The 25,729-nt window shown below is 37.9% G+C and overlaps 2 protein-coding genes across 2 annotated transcripts in view; one reads left to right on the top strand and one right to left on the bottom strand.

Moving 5' to 3' along the window:
• The window catches only part of hdac3 (histone deacetylase 3), a 448,843-nt gene that overhangs the window by 415,603 nt on the left and 7,511 nt on the right, over positions 1-25,729 (top strand). The window lies entirely within an intron of this gene.
• hspa9 (heat shock protein 9) lies at positions 1,792-24,552 on the bottom strand. The gene is made up of 17 exons (XM_060885586.1): positions 24,304-24,552; positions 23,947-24,005; positions 23,755-23,842; positions 18,250-18,431; positions 17,195-17,319; positions 16,968-17,041; positions 14,820-14,926; positions 14,565-14,727; positions 13,050-13,142; positions 12,102-12,311; positions 11,690-11,917; positions 11,122-11,226; positions 9,576-9,693; positions 9,397-9,491; positions 7,702-7,794; positions 7,480-7,620; positions 1,792-2,120 (listed from the first exon to the last, which is right to left on the bottom strand). The coding sequence occupies exons 1-17, from the start codon at positions 24,379-24,381 to the stop codon at positions 2,043-2,045; spliced, it is 2,037 nt and encodes a 678-aa protein (XP_060741569.1). The 5' UTR covers positions 24,382-24,552; the 3' UTR covers positions 1,792-2,042.

The following is a 25,729-nucleotide window of genomic DNA, read 5'->3' as shown; positions in this document are numbered from 1 at the left end:
TTATTCCGTTGCGACTGAGATTCAAGGTCCTCGCACTTGTTTTCCTATGAGACATACTCAGCGGTTAAGTGCACGAGCTTGTTCTTAAGCTCAACTGTCATTAGTACAGAATCACTATGTCATTCTGTACTAATGACATAGTGATTCCTCCATTTTCCCCACTTTTGAGTCCAGCCAGATTGGCATCAAATATGCGGGAGTCTCTACACGTGTTACTTCTTTCTTACTCAATGACCTTTTCAACATGTTAAGTGTAAAATATGATGAAATATGATTTTGATTAAGATGCAAAATTTCATAAGGTTGGACAGGTTTAATTTGTTAAATAACCTCTTAATTATTCTTATTTTTTTTATATCTGAAGATCTAGACAGGTTTCTTAAAAGATTATGGTGGTCCATTGAGCGTCTTCAGCAAATCTATACAGTGAATTTCTAGCTGCCAGAGAGGAAACCTATTGTTGTTGCAAATTTTATAAGCTGGTCCACTGAGGAATATATTTATATTCCTCAGTGGACCAGCTTATAAAATTTATAAAATACACGTGACATTTTGCACAGCCAGTAAACAAGTAGGATCAAACCAGGACCACATAGAGGAAATCAGAAGAAATACTTTTATAAATTTCTGCTATTTATCACACTTTACTCCTGTTACATAAACAGCCTTCCACAATAAAAACATCCATAACAACCAAATATTGTTTGATGGTGCTTTGCTGCTTTAGAGACTCCCAACAAGACCATGTACTTTGCCAGAAAATCCTGACAATCCAGTCATTATTCTGTGATCTGCAGGTCAAAAACCACTGGGATATGCAGCAAGACAATGATCTGAGACACATGGTCAAGACCACAGATGAATAAAATAAACTAAATTTTTGTTGTGGCCTAGTCAAAGACCTACCATGAACCCAGGCGAGATGCTGTGGCAAGATTTTTTAAAAATAGGAAGTTCATCAAAAGACCTAAAATATGGGTGGATTAAAAAATGTTCAACCACAATTTCTCAGCAGTAATGTAAAAGACTGCTTAACTTTTTTTTTTAAATTACTTTTCACTAGAGTGAGAATGCCTCTATTCTTCAATAAATGAAAATCAGTTAAAAGCAGGGTGTTGTTTCCTTGCGTTCTCCTCATCTCATATGTTGTATAAGGATCTGAAAACACTTTCACAAATTGTGAAAATAGAGGCAATCAAGAAAGAACCATCAGTACAAATCAAGCAAACACTTTTACAGCACTGTGCAGTATAGGGACTGTTATGCCCCTTTTCCACCGAGGCAGTTTAAGTGCTGGTTCGGAGCCAGAGCCTAATTTAGAACCAGTTCTTTCTTTTTCGACAGCCAAAGCACCAGCTCTGAACCAGGAAAAGTGGTTCTTAAGTAGCACCAAAACATTGCTGGTCTAGACTTAAGAACCGCTTGCGTCAGGAGACGCAAACCGCTTGTGTTTTTTCTGTGTCCATGATAAAATAATGTTATGTATTTTCTCGATTACAACCTCCGTTTATACAGATTACATGGAGCTGCACGTACACGTTGGATAACCAACGTGTTTGGATGCCAGTGTAAGTTCACAAAGCCATGAGCATTAACAGTAAAGCAACATCCGCCATTGTTGATGTTGAGTTGTGTTTGCCGCCGCTGCGCTAAAGTTGCTGGGAAACATGACACGTATACAGTGACGTCAGACCAGTTCTTAAAAGGTTCGCCAGTGGAACCAACTTTGAACCAGCACCTGGTTATTTTTGGTGGAAAAGGAGTATATCTTTAAGTCACTTATTGGGACATAAAAAAAAGCACTCATGCTTTATTGAGGGGGAAACATTTACAATTTTAATACAAATGTCAAAAGCAGTAATCTGACAACACAAGTATACAATAACAATAATTCAATGTCACCTGAATAGGACACATGAAATTAACTTCAACAATGGTAATACAATAAGAAATGGGATACTGTGATAAAGCAGTATATAAGAATAACTGAAGACTAAGATGTCTGTCTCCAGTCACAGTATAACCAACGGTGTTTTAAGGCTCTATTGTTGTCCTTCCTTTTTTTCTCCGGTCTCCGTTCCATTTGAACTGCCAGTGCTGCCTTCTCTCTCTGATGCCATCTAGGACAGAATAAATGTGAGATAAAAGAGTAGCCATGTTATAAACTATTTTGTCATATTGTACCCCTTACAGTTGTTAGTACAGCTAGATCAAGTTTAAAAAAAGTACATCTACACAAATAATTGCAAATTATTAAGATACCTTTACACTTAGGATAGCCCTAGTGAAAAGTGTCCTCATAACACAATCTCAGTTTCTTGAAAAGTTTTTAAAACTTGCATTGACCCTTTTCTACAACCGCACTCAAACAGCAATTCCTCAGAATAATTAAAAATAATTAAATAGCCATCTGGCTAACTCTGGCATATTGACAAATGTTTATTAATATGCATTGTCCCTGTAATAAACAAATAAACAAACAAACACAAACAAATAAATAAAAGAATTAATCTGGCTATTCTGGTGAACTGTCATCACAACTGTTTCTGTCTAAAAGACTTCTGCTCACTGCTGCCTTGTCTTGACAGTGAATATCCCAGGAGATCAGCAGTTATAGAAAGACTCAAACAAGCCTATCTGCCACAATCAAAAACACAAAGACTACATTTTCCTTATTTTGATGGTTGATGTGAACATTACCTAAAACTGCTAATCTGCATGATTTTTTTGTATGGCACTGCTGTCACATGATTGAGTGATTAGGTAAATTCATGAGTCAATTTGTTCCTAATAATGTACAGTGACAGTATTTGTTCAATTTCAGTTTCAATATCAATATCAGCTGGTAAATATAAATGCCCCTGTAGGTGAACGTAAGGGAGAGGAAAAATATAAATACACTTGGAACTATGAGTGGTGTGTTTCAGGATATTTCTTAATAGAATTCCAATGTTTGGTGAGTGATTACCTTTAAACTTTTCCAAATGGCAGTATATCACTAAACCATCACAAACCATTTTGATCACTTAGGATCACTTAATTTTCATTAATGCTTGAGGTTTCATTTGTTTACCATTGCTCATCAACGCTACTGCTAAACTAAACTTATTCTATGCTTAAATAACAAATAAATGAAACCTATTTCTCTCTGCTATTTCAAGAAATTTTTACTTTGAATACAAACAAAGTCTGTTTCCAGAAGAAAGAAAGGGGGGGTGTTCATGTAACTGGAGAAAATCAACTGAAATTGGAATATTAATACAAGTGGTCTTTTTTCCTGTAACAAAAAAGGATATGTCTCACCTCAGGAAAAACATACAAACTTTGAAACATTCAATTTAATTTTTCGTCTTTCCCAGTGCCCCCAAAACAAGAAAAGCTCTACGTTTTCTGCATACAATCTTGATTATGTGGAATAGTTAATTGTTAATTTAGTTGACAGATCTAAGAAAGAACAACAATGGCCTAGCTACCATTAATCCCTGTCAGCTTACACAGAAACAAATACTACACATAAACTAAGTCACTGAGTCTCAAGGGAAAGTGATTCTCAGACTGACCTTTGGTTTTTTGTGGTTTTGTTAGTATATGAAAAACTATGAGCTCTGAAGTTTGAGTTAATTCATTTCGGTCAGGACCACTTTGTCAAAAGAGAATTTATTAGATGATATGCATACAGTTAGTGTTGGCGGTATGGTTCTGTTCTGGGCAAGAATCCACGCGCGCGTCCGTGCGCATGCATGGACAGAGCGGGGAGAGCAGCGACTAGAAAACAGAATAGACCCCCCGTATAACAGAACCACTAATCATGCATAGTATTAGATATGCTCGCTTACGCGTTTTTGGAAAGTAATAAATGAACGAATTAATAATTAATTAAATAATTAGAGAGAGAGAGGAGATTTATGACGTAAACTGGTACAACGTAAACTGGTACAATCGGGGTTGGAGGAGGAGTTTAGATCACGGCAGCAGCGAAGCACTAGATCGGCTCTATGAATGGGAATTTAAATGGTCGTGGACAGCTGATTAACAGCTGATGCACACTTGACGACGTGGCCTGCCTGAATTAACGCAATGCTTGATTTCTGTCAGGACCACTTTGTCAAAAGAGAATTTATTAGAGGATATGCATACAGTTGGTGTTGGCGGTATGGTTTTGTTCTGGGCAAGAATCCACGCGCCCGTCCATGCGCATGCATGGACAGAGCGGGGAGAGCAGCAACTAGAAAATAGAATAGACCCCCAAAACAAAACCATGTGCCGAAGGAAAAAAAAAAACCCAACATAACTGTTGTAGCATGAAGCTGGTAAATCCGGAACTGATCGAAGATCGGAGGAGCGTCACCCTGGCTGAGCAAATGTCGGCATATTTGCAACGAGCACGTTGCTGTAGTCAGTTAAAGCAAAGTGTGATGCAAAGGGGGAGCGGGGATGCACCCCTGCGCAGCGACATAAACAAGCATGTTGGATATCCACTAAATAATAGTGAGAACGGATAGGGGAGCACGCGTCCTGTAGAAACTCTGGTTACTCATGAAGCTTGATTTCAACATCCAGAGGGAAGAAAACAATGTTGCGGTATGAAGCTAGTACATCCAGCTAATCAACGACCAGGGGAATGTCACCCTGGGCTGAGCGAATGGTGGCATATTTGCAACGAGCGTGCTGCTATAGTCTGTTGAGCCGAGTGTGAATCGTAGAGGGGGAATACGCCCCTGCGGCAGCGATATAACGACAAGCATGTAGTATATAAGCTAGACTATAGTGGGAACAGGTAGGGGAAGCATGCACCCTGTAGAAGACTCTGGTTGCTCGTGAAGCTTGGTATTCAAACATACTTTTGAAAACTAGTAAGTCCGGGGCTAATCAACAATCAAGGGAAGTATCACCCTGGGCTGAGCAGATGGCAGCATATTTGCGGCAAGCTTGTAGCTGTAGACGTTGAGGCAGAGTGTGCGGGGTAATGAGGGAAGCAGAATATGGCCCGCGGCAGTAATATGACGACGCCATGTTGTACATACGCTAAGCTAGCGATAACAGGTAGGGGAAGCATGCGCCCTGTAGAAGACTCTAGTACATCCGGGGCTAATCAATAGTCAGGGGAAGCGTCACCCTGGGCTGAGCAGATGGCGCGTATTTGCAACAAGCATGTTGTATATCCACTCAGCTAAGTGCAGCAGGGGAAGCTTCCCCTGAGCTGAGCGGATGGTGGCATATTTGCAACAAGCATGTTGTATATCCACTCAGCTAAGTGCAGGAGGGGAAGCTTCCCCTGAGCTGGGTGGATGGCAGCATATTTGCAACAAGCATGTTGTATATCCACTCAGCTATAGTGCAGCAGGGGAAGCATCACCCTGAGCTGAGCGGATGGCGGCATATTTGCAACGAGCATGTTGCTGTAGTAAGTTGAAAAGCTATCCCTCAATCGGCTAGTGCGGGATCGGATGCTACGTAGGCGTCTTCCTGAGGGAGCAGAGAGAGCAGTCTGTGGGACGGGTGGCTGGAGTCCGGGCTTTCCTTATACACCGCCTGGTGCAGATGTCCTGGAGGGAGGGAAGCTTACCTCTGACAATGTGGCTGGCAGTTCACGCAAACCTTCCAGAGCTTTACGGTCGCCAGCGTGCTGTTTCCGAACCAGGCAGTGGTGCAGCCCGTCAGGATGTTCTTTATAGTGCAGGTGTAGAATGTTCTGGGGATGCTATTGCTCATTCCTACCTTCCTCAGCCGTCTTGGGAAGAAGAGGCGTTGATGTGCCTCTTCGGCACTGTGTCAGTGTGTAGGTCCAGGTGAGATCCTCACTGATGTTAACATGGAGAACTTAAAAGCTGCTCACTCGCTCCGCAGGTGTCTTGTCAATGATGATGGGTTTGTGCTCTCTGCTCTGTCTCCTGAAGCTCCTTTTGGTGTTTTTTTTTTTTTAAAAGGCATCTGCGTTGTCGGCTTTGCCCAGCCATGCCGCTTTTCGACTGTTTTAATGAATAGGTAGCATATCGACCGAAGCATAAAACGGGAAAAATTGGGGAGAGGAATGACGTAACCTAGCATGACATAGCATAACATGGCGTAACATAACATAGCCTAACATGACGTAACATAACGCAGCCTAACATGACTTAACGTAATGTAACAGAACATAGCCTAACATAACGTAACGTGACAAAGCCTAGCAAGGCATAGCATAACGTAATGTAACATAACGGCCTAGTGAGGCATAGCATAATGTAACATAACATAGCCTAGCAAGGCATAGCATAACATAACACCTAGCGAGGCATAGCGTAACATAATATAACAGCCTAGCGAAGCATAGCATAAAGTAACATAACATAGCCTAGCAAGGCATGGCATAACGTAGCATAACATAGCCTAACATGACATAGCGTAACACAGCCTAGCAAGGTGGACATAACATAGTGTTGCAAGGCATAGCATAACCTAGCATGTGTAACGGGACATGACGTCAAAGCATAGCATAATTTACGATCAAAGCTGCTCCGGTGAATCGGTCGCCGTAATTACACGCTGTATTACTGTTTAACTGCAGTAACAATAATGAGTATTTTGACGACACGTGCATTTTTTTTTTTTTTGGGAAAAATGTGCCTGTGTGCAATATTTCTTTCTATCTGCTGCTGTAACGGAGAAATTTCCCCACTGTGGGACGAATAAAGGTATACCTTATCTTATAACATAGCGCAACATAAAATGACGTAACCTAGCATGCATAACATAGCATAGCATAGCAAAGCATAGCATAACATGGCCTGGCATAACAGACTGTACAACACGCCAGCCCTAAGGTCACTTCCGGCTCAACGAACGCACCATTAAACACGAACACACGCGCCGTGTCGATTAACCGTAAGTTTAACGCATATTCAAACTTTTCTTTCAGCTCGGGTATACCAGTAGTAATCACGAACGCTTATAGTTCCATATCACGACCACGAAAGGAGACAGCTTGCGGTTTAAACTCTGAATAGCCGAGCAGCGAAGCGCCGCTTAGATGACGGCGGCAGCGAAGCGGCGCTTAGATGGCGGCAGCAGTGTAGCGCCGCTTAGTTGGCGGCGGCAGCATAGCGCCGCTTAGATGGCGGCAGCCGTGAAGCGCTAGACCGGCTCTATGAATGGGAATTTAAATGGTCGTGAAATATGGATGTCGTAACCGGATTAGTGCGCATCGTGGACAGCTGATTAACAGCTGATGCACGCTTGACGACGTAGCCTGCCAGAACTTGATGCTTGATTTATTTCAAAGCAAAAAATCTTAAAGTAGACAAGCTAAGAATGATCCTGTACACAACTGTTTCTCACATAATCTCATCACTATTTAGTGGAAGGATGAATACATCCTTATAGTATTTTAAGGTTCCCCTATTTTGTATAAGGCATTCCTGACACAATACATCCATAACATTCAATACATTGTAGTCTTGTATTTTAAAACTAAAAGCCCATGTAAAGATTATACATTACCTTTTTATAAGCCATCTCAAAGAGCTTTAAAGATGCTTGCTGTAGACCTATGGCAGCCTGCTTGATGTTTTCACCAGTCTCAAGGTCCTTTCTTGAAAGTAGTTCTCTCACTTTAGTAATTTCATTCTGAAGCTTCTCGCACTGACAAACCAAATAAATTACATTGGTTATTGAGCTTTATGCAAAAAATATGCACATGGCAAATAATTATGTGCTTCACACCTCCTCAGTGGGAAGCTGGTTCTTAAACTCCTCCATCTTTGACTCTGTATCATGGACAATGCCTTCAGCCATATTAACAGCCTCAACACGATCCTAGAGAAAATAAACAATTTTAAATGATGCAATAATTTACTAAAATTGCATTTCAACCATTCACACTTACCACCCTATTCAATAGGAACACCTGTATACCTAGTCATTTATGCATTTTTACCCCCAATAAGATAATCATGTTGCAGAAAATAATGTAAATATCGGTGAACAGGTTAAATGCTTAAATCCAACATGAGAATGGTGTGACATCTGTGACTAACATTGACATAGTTGTTGGTACCAGATGGTGTTTCCACTTACAGAACTGCTGCTCACTCAGTGATTTTTCAGAAACGTGAGTGAAAACTCAGGAGCTCAGCAGTTTCCAAAATATTCAAACCAGCCAATTTGACACCAACAACCATGTTGAGCTGGTCTTTCAACAGAATTGAATCCAAACTGGGTTGGAGTAACCCAAAGACTTATCTGCCTTTAATTTACTGTTTACATAAGATTCAGTTGATGGACAATAACTTTACCATGACAAATACAATTGCAGTGTGGAAGGGTGTTAGGAAGTTGATAGCCATCCGAAATAAATGATATTATCTTTTAAATCTACAATTGCTTTTCAGTGCAATCTTCCCTCATCTATACAAAACACTGGGCTTCAGGATTGGAAGTGAAAGGCTTTTGGTGCTAGGTAATTGGTTACAGATGCCACACTGAAATCTTTTCAATAGATGACTCAAATTTGAACTTTCCAGTAAAGATTTTCATAACTTTCAATTCAGACTCTGAATAAGTGTCATAACTGTGGAAAGTGCGAAAATAAATCACTCTGATTTTACTGAAGATTTTCTCCTCACAAGTACAAGAAGAAAAATGCACCTGTATCTATAAATGTATCTAAGTGTGACTCGGGAAAAGAACAGTGGGTCTACTTTTATTGATGCCATCTATTTGTGCAAATGTTTTTCCGAAAAAAAGTGCGTCAATATTCATTCATTAAAACAAATTTACAATTTATAGGCTTTATCTAACAAGTTTGCCTCTACAAAATTTGCACCAAAACTTGTTTAAGCTTTAAGTCACAGATACTGTGATGCATATATTTTGGGATTGTGAAAAGATTAAGCTTCCATTCTATTGAAAGGAAATTAATATAATTTTACAAAAAATTATTGGAAAAATAACTACGATTGTAGTATCTCAAATTACGCTGCAACTTTAATTGTGATGAGTGCGTACTGAATTTTTTTGTAGATTTCTAGCTAAAATATATAATGTTGTGATCAATTTCTCAGGAACCATCTGTCAAAATGTGGATAACTCAGGCAGCTTGTCATTTGCCTTTAAGAAAAACAAACATACATACGATCAAAGATCTGACATTTTCTGGTACACTCTTTAGAACTTAAAGTCAGATGACTTTCATTCTATGCTATATTTTACGTTTCTTTGTATAGTTTTAAAGTGGTTTCACACTCTCACACACACACACACACCCCAGAAAATGACAGCTGAAATTCTGACCCGTTATCTCATTTATCTTTTGGATCGCAAACCTTCATTGTATACCAAAATGAGCCTTTTCATTACAATACTTTTGCAGGGACCGTATATCCAACACAATATTATATAATAAAGAAGCTTCAGTACCTTCCTCTTCCTGTCTTCCTCTGCATATTTTTCAGCATTCTTAACCATGTTCTCAATGTCATCCTTACTGAGACCACCAGAGGACTGGATGACAACTGAAAAAAATTTGAGATACAAATGGAGAATGTTCCTTAAGTTCTACTGAGAAAAAAGCTCAACTGGCAAACATTTAATCTTACTTTGCTGTTCCCGTCCAGTGCCTTTGTCTTTAGCAGAAACATGCACAATTCCATTAGCATCAATATCAAAAGTAACTTCAATCTGTGGGACACCACGTGGAGCAGGAGGGATGCCAACCTGTTAACATCCACAAATAATTTCCTAAATTACTAATAATTGTCTGTAAAGTGAACTGAGTGTCAATAAAAAAAATATTAATTGCTTTTAAATGGGTCACACTGGTGAGAAAATAGTTATTTAATGTAGGTATTAGAACCATGTTAATTTCAGTAATCTGTTTACTTTTTAAGTAGGAACATGCAGACATACTTTGCTTTCCCCTCAAAATAACAACACAGCCATAAATGTCTAAACCACTGGCCACAAAAATGAGTACAAATTTTCAAAATTGGGCCCAAAGTGTCAATATTTTGTGTGGCCACCATTATTTTCCAGCACTGCTTAAACCCTCTTGGGCATGGAGTTCACCAGAGCATCACAGGTTGCCACTGGAGTCCTCTTCCACACCTCCATGATGACATCACTGAGCTGGTGGATGTTAGAGACCTTGCGCTCCTCCACCTTCCGTTTGAAGATGCCCCACAGATGCTCAATAGGGTTTAAATCTGGAGACATGCTTGGCCAGTACATCACCTTTACCCTCATCTTCTTTAGCAAGGCAGTGGTTGTCTTAGAGGTGTGTTTGGGGTCATTATCATGTTGGAATACTGCCCTGCGTCCAGTCTCTGAATGGAGGGGATCATGCTCTGCTTCAGTACGTCACAGTACATGTTGGCATTCTTGGTTCCCTCAATGAACTGTAGCTCCCCAGTGCCGGCAGCATTCATGCAGCCCCAGACCATGACACTCACACCACCATGCTTGACTGTAGGCAAGACACACTTGTCTTTGTACTCCTCACCTGGTAGCCACCACACACGCTTGACACTATCGGAAACAAATAAGTGTATCTTCGTCTTATTAGACCACAGTAATCCGTGTTTTTAGTCCGCTTGTCTGCAGCAAACTGTTGGCAGGCTTTATTGTGCATGATCTTTGCCCCTCTGGGACGACAGCCATGCAGACCAATTTGATGCAGTGTGTGGCATATGGTTTGAGCACTGACAGGCTGACCCCCCCCTTTAACACACCTGCTCCCCATTCACATCTGAGACCTTGTAAAAGTCACATGACACCAGGGAGAGAAAATGGCTAATTGAGCACAATTTGGACATTTTCACATAGGGTTGTACTCACTTTTGTGGCCAGTGGTTTAGACATTTATGGCTGTGTGTTCAGTTATTTTAAGGGGATAGCAAATTTACACTGTTATACAAGCTGTACACTCACTACATTACATTGTAGCAAAGTGTCATTTCTTCAGTGTTGTCACATAAATAGCTATAATAAAATATTTACAAAAAATGTGAGGGGTGTACTCACTTCTGTGAGATAATGTATATATACACGTATGTATATGTAATATACACATTTATACATATATACACACACATATAAACATACAACATATATGTGTGTGTGTGTGTGTGTGTGTGTGTGTCTTACCAGTGTGAATTGTCCAAGGACCTTATTATCCACTGCCATTTCACGCTCACCTTGGCAAACTTTAATTTCTACTTGTGTTTGCCCATCAGCAGCAGTAGAAAACACCTGAGCAAATTCAAGAGAGATTTGATAGGTTTTTTATTAATTATTAACAATTTTTAAAATTATAATAATTATTGACAATTGTGTTTGAAAATCCTTCTAACTAGCTCGCAAATGTATGATCATGTATCTTATGATAATGGCCTTATTTTCTTACATTACTTATTTATTAAAACTAATTTATTTTACGTCAATTCACATATTGCAATAATTAGATTCTGAGATTCTGAATAGACATACACACACACACACACACACACACACGTAAGGTTCCAGATTAATGGCCCTTGAAGCAATGGATTTTAACTCAATTGTTGAACTTTTTACCACAGTTACTACTGCAATTAACTAAATTATCATACAGTATATAAATTCATTAATTTAATATTAATTAAATAATCAATCTTATTAATTAATTTAATATTAATTAACATTAACCTGAATTGTTATTTCATTCCAAAATTACCTGGCTTTTTTTGGTGGGAATGGTCGTATTCCGGTTTATAAGTTTGGTAAACACACCTCCCAGAGTCTCAATTCCTAAAGAGAGGGGAGTGACATCCAGCAGGAGAACATCTGTCACATCTCCAGCCAATACACCACCTTGGATGGCTGCCCCAATAGCCACAGCTTCATCTGGGTTAACAGATTTACTGGGGGCCCTACCAAACAGATCCTGTACTGTTTGCTGTACCTAGACGTGGAAAGAAACAACTTGCATAATATTTAAACACATTTATTCATTAAAATTATGTTCGTGTGATAATGATTCAATTCTTGCTACATAGTCTGCAAGCTGTAGCAATGTGATGTTTATGTCAAATACTCTATGCTGAAAGCCTTCTGAACAGCTGCATTGCACACTTCTGTATACTTACCTTTGGCATACGAGTCATGCCCCCAACCAGTAGGACTTCTCCAATGTCACTCTTAGAAACATCAGCATCTTGCATGGCCTTCTGACATGGGGCCACAGTCCTTCTAATTAGATCTCCCACAATACCTTCAAACTGGGCACGGGTAAGTTTCATGTTTAAGTGTTTGGGACCAGAGCTGTCCATTGTTAAGTAAGGCAAGTTGATGTCGGTCTGTGTGGCAAGAGAAAGTTAAATAGAAATTTTTATTATTTTAAATCTCATTAAGATGAAAGGAATTAGCGTTAATACTGAATATGTAATAAAGCCATAATCTATCACCAACACACAATATAAACAATGTCAACCCTTCACATTGTGCCAACGCATTGTATGGTATTTTTATATAAAATAAATTATAAAAGAAAAAAATAAATATGTAGACTTTTTGTGAAAACTTGTGCTTTCTTTCATACTGTAACAATCAGTGACAGTATTCATAGACCCTGACCTAGTGAACTAGCATCCCTAAGTTGCTCTGGGTGATCATAAATGTGATCCTTAACCATTTGTGTTTAGTTTACTATGTTTCACTTCAGTGACGTGAATAGAAATGGTAAACCAAATAATTGCTAAAAAAATAAGTTGAAAATAATTTCCACAAATGCATACCATTTGATAAACTACAACAGAAATTCTGCTACAGAAGACGTCCAGATGATGATTCATTTGCTACAGTGATTTTAAAAGGCCTCTGTCTTTTCTGGTCAAGTATATTGCAGGGTCTGCATGCATATCAAGGTCCATCAATTGACCTTGACCATTTCCAAAATCTAACAAGTTATGGGTACCATAATTCCAAATAATTCCTAAATTAAAATCAACCAAGCAAATAAAAACTCACTTGATTAAAAATTTCATGTTTATTATACAGAACTGACAAGCATTCACATGTATTAAACAGAAACTAACCTGCAGAGAAGATGAAAGCTCACACTTGGCTTTCTCAGCTGCTTCCCTCAATCGTTGCAATGCCATGTTGTCTTTGGTTAGGTCCACACCTGACTAAAGAAAAACAGACCCAGGTGGTCCCTAACATTTTAGGCTCTGATGAAATCTGATGACAAACTCTTCAGAAAAGAGTGTAATAAAAAGTATCAACAAAACATGGTGTCATCTTTAAACAATATGGCCAGTACAAGCCTAATTACTTGAAAAGCTACAACTCATGGATTCTTGTATAGCTTTTGCATCAATCTTGAAAGGCTTATACAGAATTCTGAGTTATTATGCATAGTATGGACCATAGTCATCATCAAGCTTGGGGCTTACATGAAAAACTTTTCCATGACCTGTAAGTACAAGCACGCTGTAATTTGATATTGTGCATCTATGTTGATTTTTAATGACAACCTAATTACTTTAAAAGAATATCCACTATCAGCAGGCATGTAACCATTACCATTGAGCTATCCTTACAATGAAAGTTTTGGGTAGGGACCCACTACTATCTGATGCAATCTTAATCTGGAGAGCTAAAAGAAAAGAATCTCTCTTAGAAAACACAGTTGTAATATCAACAAATGTAATATCTTTTAAATACAACTGCAAATATTCCTATTTCTCTTCTAATCTTCATATACACATCTTTTTTGCACGATACCTGCCATAGTATTTAATTGTTGCACATATATTTACATATTTATCATCTACGTACACTTGTTCATTTTCTATTGCACATTCGGTAGCTGCTAATCAGCATTTGGTTACTGTTCAGTGCCACTTCAGCACCCCTCGTGTTGTGGATAGCAAATAAGTGGGGTAACAGAATAACATACAGCTGACATGTTTGCATTGGCAATTTAAAACCTCCAGCAGATGCACGGATGCAGCACATACATATAGTTCAGTTCACTGTAAGTTTCCTCTGAGCTTTCCATTGACACATGCCTCCATCTCTCATACTGATTATTTAGACAATGAGGGGGCAACCTCACTAAAACATTTAAGGTGGGCTGAAATGGTTCCACTGTGACTAATCATAAAATAACATTCCTTTATTATAAAATATAGTAACAATCATTCCTAAACGCATGTCTATAATGTGGACTAAGCATCATACTAATTCTATAATGCAAGCATACAGAAACATTCAGTTATTGCCATTCAAAACTGGCTTGTGTTAGCTGTGGTTGGCTTTTGAAGAGCTGAGTTAAGCAAAGAAAAAAAATTGTTTTTCATACTTTTTGATGTATTTGTTTGTTGACTGATGTACAATGAATCAGATAATATTCAATGTACAAATTATGCACAGCAAATTAATAAAATACCCATTTTTATCCATTAAGCAAATTCCTGTCCTTTAATGTTTAAGTAAAACAATATTTATAACAAACTGCTCCAGGTTGCTACCTACTTAATTACTTATTTAGCTTAAAGTCTAAATTAGTTAAAAGGATATGTGTAAACAAAGAAACACATACAAACCTCTCGCTTGAACTCTTTCACTATATGCCTTAGCAGATACTGATCAAAATCTTCACCACCTAAAAATGTGTCACCATTGGTAGATTTTACTTCAAAAACTCCTTTCTGGATCTCCAAAATCGAGATGTCAAAGGTGCCTCCTCCGAGATCATACACAGCAATACTGTAAGGTGATACACAGACACAAATCAATAACATGCAACATGCCAACTGGCAAATGTTTCACTGGCAAAATCTGGCAAACGTTTCACTTACACCTTGTCCTGAGTCTTTTCAAGTCCATATGCCAGAGCAGCTGCTGTAGGCTCATTGATGACTCTGAGCACATTTAAACCTGCAATCTGGCCAGCATCTTTTGTTGCCTGTAATCAATGAAGCATTTTGGATTTAAAAAAAATAAATAAATAAAAATCACAGAGGACCAGCAATGATACACTTAAAAGAGAAAATAATAATTTCAGGATAGTTACACTGATGAAGAATATAACATTTCAACAACAAATTTCTTTTAATTATATTATATACATTATTTTTTTTCTTAATATGTATTTTGAATAGCTAAAGCAGGGGCCATAAAAAAAAAAGAACAAAAAAAAATAAAAAGCCAGAAATTTCGAACCCACTCAGCCATTCCATATACCTACAGCAATACTGCACTGTACTGTAAGTAGATGTAATGTTCCTGTGACACTCCACAAAATGCAGAACAGGGCCTTGTATAGCATGGACATGTCCACTTCCATTTTTCCCATCACTGCTCTCAGAGGTTGGATGGTGTTAAATGCGCTCAATAATTGTTGTGGTGTCTTCCAGATGAGCATGGGTCGTTTGAAATAGATACTTAACTGTATCAATCTTACCTGTAGCTCATAAGAAAACTGCAGGGGATCCAGAAAAGTCCGGAGGTCTGATGTGAAAAAGCACTAGTCTCTCAAGAGAGAAATTCATCATGTTAGCTTTTTCCGAACAGACCTCCATGCAGAAATGGATGTAATCTTTTACGCAGTCCATCATATTAATGTCTTCCCAATCTGGTTCACAAAGACTTCCCAGTCTATGCTCAAAAACATTTTAAGACCTTCCAATGACACTTGTGAATATCTCTTTATGGTCTTCTTGGTCACAGGCTTTCTTAAATTTACAGCATTTGGCAGAAAGCCTGTGTCCAAGAAGACCATAAAGAGATATTCACAAGTGTCAAAGGAATTAACAATATTACAACAGACCACTATGTGGGTGTCAGGTTGTAATCAGACCTTCCCAGTACAGATTTAGTATCATCTTCTCTCTGGTAACAGTGTTGACGAACTGGCACAAATTTGGAAATGTTTGACATAGTTTGGAGTTTGGAATCTGGCAATAACAGATAATGATCTCATGTAATACATATAAATAATACATGGGATATAAACAAAACCATAATGGAGACCATGAATTCCTTCTACAGACAAAACAGCCAATGCCAATGTCGACACTCCTTCACATCAACAGGCTACATTCCAGATTACACCTTTTGTTTATAAGTGTGACTCTTCCATCTTTCTTCTTACAAGTCAGTCCAGCATCTCTGCCTGCCCTTGCTGCCTGAATTAGTGTGCTGAGCTGGGATATCTTATTCCTTAGAGAGCTAGCTTTTCCACTGATAAAGGTTATGAAGGACTTGTAGTGTCTGCTCTTTGCTGTTGTTCTGGACCCAGCAGTGAATCCTTTGTACGGTTTCAACAGTTCTTCAGCACTATTGAACTGTTTTCCGGAGTGTGGTCCAGATCTTCAAAACACCAGCAGTTCACTATTATTCCCCATTCCAAGCACAGATAGATAGATAAATGAATGAATGAATAAATAAATAAACAACAACCCTACATGCCTAAGCAATGAAACTTGACAGTGGTTTTTCTACTTGCATCTGTCCCATTTCATGTCATTTCTGAAATTTAACAGAGATGATATGGATAGCATCTCTTTAGACAGAAGCTGCTGTAATCAGTGGCCACTAGCATGTTGCCACCTTGCCAACAACCACCAACATTCAGTCAAAGCACTTAACTTCCTAGACCAACATTATATAGGGATCTGCCTATGCTAACTGCTTTTGAAGGGTTTAATTTTTATAGTGAGGTTTCACAAAGACAGTTCATCTATAAAGGAATAATGATGTTGATTATGGAGCCAGTTGTAGTAATAACTCCTAGATACTGATACTGCTGTGAATACAGCATAATTTGACAAAATTAACTAAATCAGCTGCAAGACAGACCAAACCATAAATTAGCATTTGGTACCAAACAGACTGGTTTACTGAAACCTTCATTCTTGACTAACTTTATTATTAAAAAAGGTTTTTATTTTAATGTTATGTTAAATCTAATGATTAGATTAATTAGGCTTCTGCACAGTCTTTACCTGTCTCTGAGAATCATTAAAATAGGCTGGTACAGTTACGACAGCATTCTTCACCATATGGCCCAAATAATTCTCTGAAAAAGAGCATTCACATAAATGAACACAAGCTCATACACTTTTTACAACAGAATTTATTTTTAACAATTATAGCAATTACTTTAAAAAACTGTCTTACAGTTTTCTTACAGGAAAATATCAACATTTTAATATTGTAAAGGTACTCTTACCTGCAGTCTCTTTCATCTTTATCAGAATAAAGGCCCCAACCTGGCTAGGGGAGTACAGTTTTCCATGTGCCTCTATCCAGGCATCTCCATTGGAGGCACGTACTATCTTATAGGGGACATTCTTTCTGCAAATAAAGAACTACACATCTAATTTGTTCATGGTGCATAACATTCTTCCTATTAGTAGCACTGGTAATAACAGTCATCTACTAGTGTTATTGTGATGATTTTCATTATTTGTCGATCACTATAATCATTATCATCATCATAATTATTATTACTTCCTAATTGGCTTGGGCTAGGCTGATGATGTTTTAATGCTTGCACGCATCATTCAGAACTTACAACTGCAAGAGGAAAATAGAAAAAGCTTCTATTATACAGAAAGTTCTGTATAATAGAAAAAGCTTCTATTATACACAAAGTTCTGTATACAAAAGAAGTCCTCTCACTCTGGAGCTGCTTCTGTTTCTCAATTAAACCTTCACCTTGCAAAAATAGTTTTTCATTTAAGAAAAGACCTTATTAGTGATAACGTATTAATACATTGGTAAGGTGGGGGAACAAATAAACCAATTTCTGCTTGCTGCCTTTTAAATCTGACTCAAGTTCCACAACATTGAAACTTTCCCTGTTCCGAAAACTAAGCAAAAATGTAAAAATTTTATAGAAATAATTTGTGGTTTATGTCTATGTTGAAAAACAAAAATCGATTCCCCCCCAAAAAAATCGGGGATTCAAATTATAGGACATATCGCCCAGCTCTAGTATATGTATATATAATATTCTAAGATTCACACAAAAACCTGGACATGGATTAGACATTTGAAATTAACCCCCAGTAATTAATTTTGTTTAATATTAATTAATTATTATTAATAATGTTCAATTGCACTGGAGTATAATAATTTAAAGCAAGGATTGTATTTAACAATACAAAGTAAAAAAACTAGTCAATAAAGGGCACCAACACATCCTTGGTGTTTAGAGCACTAATAAAAACAAGAAAAAGAAAAAAGAAGTAGGACTACGAAGTCATAGTACATAAAACTTACAAATCTTTCTGTACTTCAGGGTCATCAAAGCGTCTCCCAATCAGGCGTTTGGTTGCATAGAGTGTGTTGTTTGGATTAGTGACAGCTTGCCTTTTAGCTGGCATACCCACCAGTCTCTCCCCTTCACCTGTGAAGGCTACAACTGATGGAGTTGTCCTTGCACCTTCTGCATTTTCAAGCACCTGTTAAAAAGGAAAAAAAAATATAAAAAAAATACGATAAACTCCATATGCATTTCATGTGCTAGGTGGGGGAGCCAGGGTAAAGTTTCAGATGGACATTCAGAACTGCAATATCCTCTGCTTCACTGAGACATGGCTGAAACTAACTCTTGATCATTAAATGTTGCCCTTTCTACCTTTGCTGGAATATAGCTTTGTTATAGTCAGCGCTGTTTATATTCAACCTTCAAACACAGCATCGTAAGATACCAAACCTCTCCCTAGAACATTGACTATAATCTCCATGTGCTTTGAACAATCCACCATAGTTCCTATCGCAGTGATGAAGTGCTTCAAAAGACTGGTCAGAAACCATCACCACTTTAATACCTGGCACCCTAGACCCACAACAGTTTGCGTAAAGTCCGAGGACACGATTGCACACCTCCATTCAAAGCCCTTAGCCACCTGGACAAGAGGAAGGGGAATTACTTTAAAATTCTCTAGACTACAGTTCAGCATACAACACTATAATTCATCCCTTCCTCTGCAGGCCCTGGGACATGAAATATATGTCGATGGATCTCCAACTTCCTGACAAACACACCACAAACTGTATGGGTGGGCAAACATGTCACGTGTCCCTCACACTCAGCACTGGTGCCCACCAGGGTTATATTCTGAGCCCCCTGCTGTACTCCTTGTAGGGCTGGGCGATAAAACGATAACGATATAACGATATACGATAAACAAACGTGTAGCTAATGAGCAGAAAGGGGCGGGTCTTGACAATATGGGCAGAGAGAGTGTTCAGTGCGCATGTGTAACATTAGCAGAAAGCGGTTTTAACATTCACATGGAAGATAAAAACAAAGAAAGAAAGTGAAGAAAGGCTTACGATAAGGCAAGAAGTAGGACCCGTGTTAATATAGGATCAGCTTTCCAGCGCTGGAGAGAACTAAAGGAGCGGGAAGTTGGCCGCATATTCACAGATTCGAGTTTCCCGAGCTGTTACTACACAAATAACACCTCTTTTCTATCGTAGTAATGTAGAGAGGCAGCTACAACCGCGTTTTGCTAGTAACAGCGTTTAGCTCAGGAGTTATTGACTCGGGAAACTCGAATCTGTGAATATGCAGCCAAATGAGCGCTGCAGCGAGCGAGGAAATTGTAAATAAAAGAGGAAAAGTCAGCTCGCCAGTATGGCAGTTTTTTGGATACTATAAGTCTGACCGTAGTCAGACCAGTCGTCTGCAAATTATGCAATAGCACTAAACTTGCACTAAATTCTCAGGTTTCTCTATGTTTATATTTAACACTTTGCACTATTTTATTACACTTTATTAATCATTTCTTACATTTTCTTTCATTTTGCACCTTAAATGTTAAAAGATAATTAAGTGTTCATTGTGATTTTAGACTTGTTTACATTATAATTATTTGAGTTTTCCATGGTTGTTGACATTTCTGTCTTAATAACTGAGGGGATTATGATCAGAGGAAGGTTAAGTTTAAAATAAAACTGTTTAAATGTAATATATTTTTCTCCTGGTCCTCATTTTAAATGGGTCATAAAAAATATCAATAATTATCGATATCGACCGATATGAAACACTGATATCGTGATACAGTTTTCAGCCATATTGCCCAGCCCTAACTCCTTGTACACTGCATAGTCACTTCCAATTATACCACCACCATCAAGTTTGCTGATTAGACATTTGTCATCAGGGTGATCTCAGACTATGATGAGATGGCCTGTCTAAAAGAGATTAAAAACATGGAGATTTGGTGACAGGAGAACAATCTCCTCCTGGATGTCAACAAGACAACAAAGTTGATAGTAAACTTCAGCACAAAGCAGAAAAGTATCAACTAAAAAACTATCAACTGCTAATGAACAACAGGAGCCCATTGGAGAGACTGCTATCTAAATATTTGGTATCTAGATGTTCACATCATGCAGGACCTGCTGTGGTCCTGTCAAATCAACAGTATGATGAAGGCGCGGCAGCATCTCGACCATCTCAGATTTTTGCCCAAGTTCTGCCTTTGCTGCTTTGTGGAAATAAACTGCTCTTTGTTAACACTACCCTGCCTCTGTGTGTGCCTATGTTCACTAAAAAAGCAAGACATGTAAATCAAGCCTGTTGGGTCAGAATGGAACCCATGGTAACTTCTAAAGGCCTTGATTACTTTGGCTAATGTTAATGTTCATGAGTCTCCTCAGGTGAACACTAACAACCTTGATGTGCAGGGCAGAGTTGGAAGGAGAAAGCCACCACTCTCCAAAAAAAGAATATTGCTGCCCATGATTTAACAGTGAATTCTAAAGGAAATGGCAGGACCATTGTGGTCCATTAACCACATCTCAAGAAAAAAGGGGTCATACTCCAAGCCAAGAATCATAAACACCCAAGTCAAAGAATGATTAAAAGGAACAAACAATGTTTTGGAATGGCCAAGTCAAAGTCCTGACCTTAATCCAAAATAAAAATGGGAAGGACCTGAAGCAAGCAGTTCATGTGAGGACACCCCCCAAAATGCCAGTGTTAAAGCTGTTCTGTACTGAGAAATGGGATAACATTCTTCTACTAAGCATCAGCTAGCAGATGGCCACCCAGAGATTATCCTGCAAGATATTTTGGTAAACTTGGGAATCCAAGTGGTCCAGGCCCTTAGGCAGTTAAGGAATCCCAAATCATGATATTCCCTCATCCATACTTCACCGTTGGGATAACGATTTGATAATGATGTTGGAAAGCTGTGCCCTTTTTGCACCATACATACTGCTGAGTACTCTCCCCATTGGGTAGCTGATTGTGTCAGCGTTCTGTGATAGGCTAGTCACAGCACCCCTCCCCTACACACATACAGATGTATTGTGTTGCTGTGTCTCGCTCTGCTCACTCACAGTCACACACAGAACAGCTCTCTGTCTCTCAATCAGTCACTCGGGTTCGCGGGTCTTTTCCGTCAACATTTAGGGATTCTTCAGCTTTTTACTTCGAGTTGTAACGTTAATAATACGTACTTACTAACCAGTAGAGTTCTGGTAAACGTGGGTTCATTCAGACGTGGTGCTTGCTTGGTAGAATGCGACTCGCATTGCGTCTCTGCCTGTCGGAGATTTTTGTTCTTTTTTAAACCTTCAGCTGTCTCTAACCAGTAACCAGACACTGAGTGTCTGACACTTTTTGCTGTATTTCATAAAAACATAAAAAGGTAGTATATATGTTATAAATATTACAAATTAATTACTACCGGTTAAAGCCCCGCCCATTTCAAGACAAGCTTCCGGGTTAGGCCCCACCCACTCCGAGTACGGATACGGATACAGATAATTCATATGGTTAACAGATACGGATACAGATAATGCTGTACTCGCTCATCCCTAATGTTTTGTATATAAAACATTATCTTTGCTCCTCATAAATCATTCATTGGCAGACAGACTTGTGTGCTTGTTGTGTAACCCCGTATTTTCTTGAGATTCAGTTCATGGATAGATGTCTTGCCATTTTCATTTAGAGATCACTGGCATAATACTGAATTCATTGTTCCGTCAATTATGGCAAGCTGTCCTGGCCCAGATGCAGCAATACAGTCCCAAAGCATGATACTACCACCATAATTTTTCACAGATGGTATAAAGTTCTTATGCTGGAATTCAATATTTTACTGTCTCCAGAAATAATGCTTCTCTTTTCAAAAAAAAAAAAAAAAAAAAAAAAAAAAAAGTTATATTTTGGTCTTATTCCTCCACAAAATTTTTCAATAGTCCTTTTATTTTTCCAATAGTCCTCTTCATGGGCAGCAATGTTCTTTTTGGAAAGCAGTGGCATTTTCCTTGCAACGCCCAAGGTTATTCAGTGTTCACCTGATGGCAGACTCAAACATTAACATAAGCCAAAGTAAAAGAGGCCGTTAGTTGCTTAGACGTTACCCTTTATTCTATTCTAACCCAACAGACTATTACATGTCTTGCGTTTGGAGTGTTCTTTGTTGGTTGATTACTTAAATCTCCTCCATTTGTGCAGAATCTATATGACTATGATTCCAAACTTTTAAGAGAGGATTTTGTAACCTTTTGCAGCCTGATGAGCTACAATAACTCTCTGAAATTCTCAGAAATCTCCACTGTTTTTGCAATGATCCCCTTCCACAAACACACATCATGAACATCAGACTTTGATGTCTGTACTTTAAATAAAATAGGACACTCATGGAGACCTGATTGTCATCTTATTAACTGAAATCAGATGGACTCTAATTTGACCTTGAAATTAAGTACTAAACCTAGAGGTTCCCATACTTTTGCCTCTCACAGATATAAATATTGAAAAATTACCAAGTATAATATATTTATGTAACCTGTTTGGGTTTGGGTTCACTTTGTCTGCTTTTGAGACTTGGGAATCTGATGATGTTTTGGGCCATATTTATACAGTACATTTCTAAAGGGTTCACAAACTTTCAATTCAACACTGTATATATACACACACACGTATACATACATATATGTGGGAGTGTCCCCTTACAATTAAAGAGAAGATCCTAGTAAGAGGATTTTAACAGAGGAGAAAATGGCCGAAAGATAAAGAGGGACAGCAAATGTGTTGCATACAATATTAAATAATGATAGTGAGATGATAATTTCACCCCTAAGTGAAAATGTCCAAATTGGGCCCAAAGTGTAAATACCTTGTGTGGCCACCATTAGTTTTCAGCAATGCCTTAACCATGTTGGTCATGGAGTTCACCAGATCATAACAGGTTGCCACTAGAGTCCTCTTTCACTCTCCATGACGACATCACGGACGGAGCAATCTATATAATTTCTGCTGCTATGAATTTTTGCGCTGTGTCAGAGATGTTTACATTACATTATTTATATCAGACAGATGTTAGCACATCTCCAATATGATCGGTCACGAACCTAATCCCTACACAATATAGCCTCAAATATCTTAACAAAGAGTAAGAAGTAAAGGAATCACAGTCTTCTAAAGAATGTGTCATTCTTAGCAACGGTGTCAGCCCTGCCTCCACTCTAAATTTTTGCATTTTACTTGCTCAGAAGTGCTCTGAGTTTAGTTCTGAATCACTTTTAAGATTCCTATTTAGGAATTTTTAAGCTAAGTTAGAAGGTCTCTGAGATCATTCTTAGAAACTTTATGAATACAGGCCAAGATTTTAATATGCTTCTCTTCCAAATATCATGTTGTATAATTCCTGTACTACCTCGACTCTTGTGAAGGATTCATGCGAAAAGCATGTTAAAAAAGCCCATAAAATATGTAATTTACAATATTTTATTAGTGGCATAGAAAAGACATCTGACCTTTGCTTGTTTCCCATCCATGACAGCCACACAAGAATTTGTGGTCCCCAGGTCAATTCCAATCACTGCTCCTTTGACTGCTTCTGAGCTGTAAAAAACATTCAAAAGCATGGTAAATATAAAAAATATGTATTAAAACGTCGCAAAGGACACATTTTAAAAAGCTTTTAACAATTGGTGCACATTACTTACGCATATTCACGTCTGGATGCAGTCTTAATGACATGTTCCGGCAACCGATTCCAGCAAGCCTAGGAAAATTACTGTTCTTAGCCACAGTACTACTATAAGATGATTGAACAACATGAACTAAAATGCATTATCTTGATTATAGTCAACTACATATTCAAAAATGAAACCCACATTGGCTTAAGACATTTAAGTTAAAACTTGAATACGTCTTTCATCATACAGTGGATAACTGTAGAAACCAAATGTCTAAATCTACAATGTCAAACGTAGTATTAATGTATTGCTACATTTGATGAAAATATAATATATTTAAGGAAAACTCAAACTTGTGACGTATAGCTACAGAAAATAACCCACCTTTTTTACTAAAGATGGTACACCTCGAACACAGCTTGAAGACAGGCTTCGCGAAACTGTTTTTGCTATACTTAACATTTTCCTCAACTTGCAAACACCAGATTGCTATACTATTGCCGAACCAAGAAAGTAGATTCAAATAATTACGCTTAAATTAGGTCTATTAAATCTCACGGTCACTACGAGTAACTAGCTTCCACCTTGCACACAATCTGCTTCTAGAACTGTCCTTTACACCACATGGCTTGATGACACCGCTAGGAAACACCATTCGGAGCGCGGTTCGTGTACGCAATGGTAAATTGCCTGATCAAATTATTTTGTATAAACAAGTTTTAACAAAAACGTTCCTGTGACAATATAAACAAAATTATTAATTTATTATATAGGGTGTTTGTTGCAGTGGATATGGTTATACGTCCCTATCAAACGCAAGAGGTTTGAATAACTGAGAAGCAATGTTATAAGGCAGATCACCGGACCACAAATTCAACAAACATGTGAAGGTCGAAGCAGGACCCCGAAGAAGGTCATGCTACCGTCGTTAGAAAACAGAGTTCGATTTATATACGTTTGGAAATTCATAATTTTGAGTAATAAATAAATAAACAAAATGGCTAAAAATCAAAGATCGATGAACCAAGTATAAATACTTAACTCATCGTTCTGAGGAAAACGTTTGATATTAGAAACATGCAATAGCATGGCAGACTTTGGGTCTCATGCCAATCAGGTCGAATCAGGTTAAAGTGTTAAAAAAAAGCATAAAGAATCAAAATCAGGTTTATTGGCCAAGTGTGTTGACACACACAAGGAATTTGGTTCCAGCTGTTTGTGACTCTCAAAAGTACAGAAATAAATAACACTATACTATACAAGATAATGCAGACTATACATGCATAATGCAGATGTGATACAATAGACATTATGAGTATTAAATATGAATACAGAATATATGACTGATCAGTTATGTACATAAAGTGTGAAAAGTGCAAATTACAATATTTTGCAATATTATGCTTTTTGTACAATATTAGATTAGATTCGATTCAACTTTATTGTCATTGCACATGTACAAATACAAGGCAACAAGACAATGCAGTTTAGGTCTAACCAGAGTGTAATAGTTATACTTCTAATAGTTGTACATAAGTGCTTAAATCTGAATAGAGATGAATATATATATATATATATATATATATATATATATATATATATATATATATATATATATATATATATATATATATTCATCTCTATTCAGATTTAAGCACTTATGTACGTCGCTCTGGATAAGGGTGTCTGCCAAATGCTGTAAATGTATATTATATAATATAATATAATATACATTTACATTTACATTTACAGCATTTGACAGACACCCTTATCCAGAGTGATGTACATAAGTGCTTAAATCTTTAACATT

The sequence above is a fragment of the Tachysurus vachellii genome, chromosome 13 (assembly GCF_030014155.1).
Source record: "Tachysurus vachellii isolate PV-2020 chromosome 13, HZAU_Pvac_v1, whole genome shotgun sequence".
NCBI classification, from domain to species: domain Eukaryota; kingdom Metazoa; phylum Chordata; class Actinopteri; order Siluriformes; family Bagridae; genus Tachysurus; species Tachysurus vachellii.
Note: the sequence above shows the minus strand (reverse complement) of the source record. Positions and strands in the feature narration are given on the sequence as shown.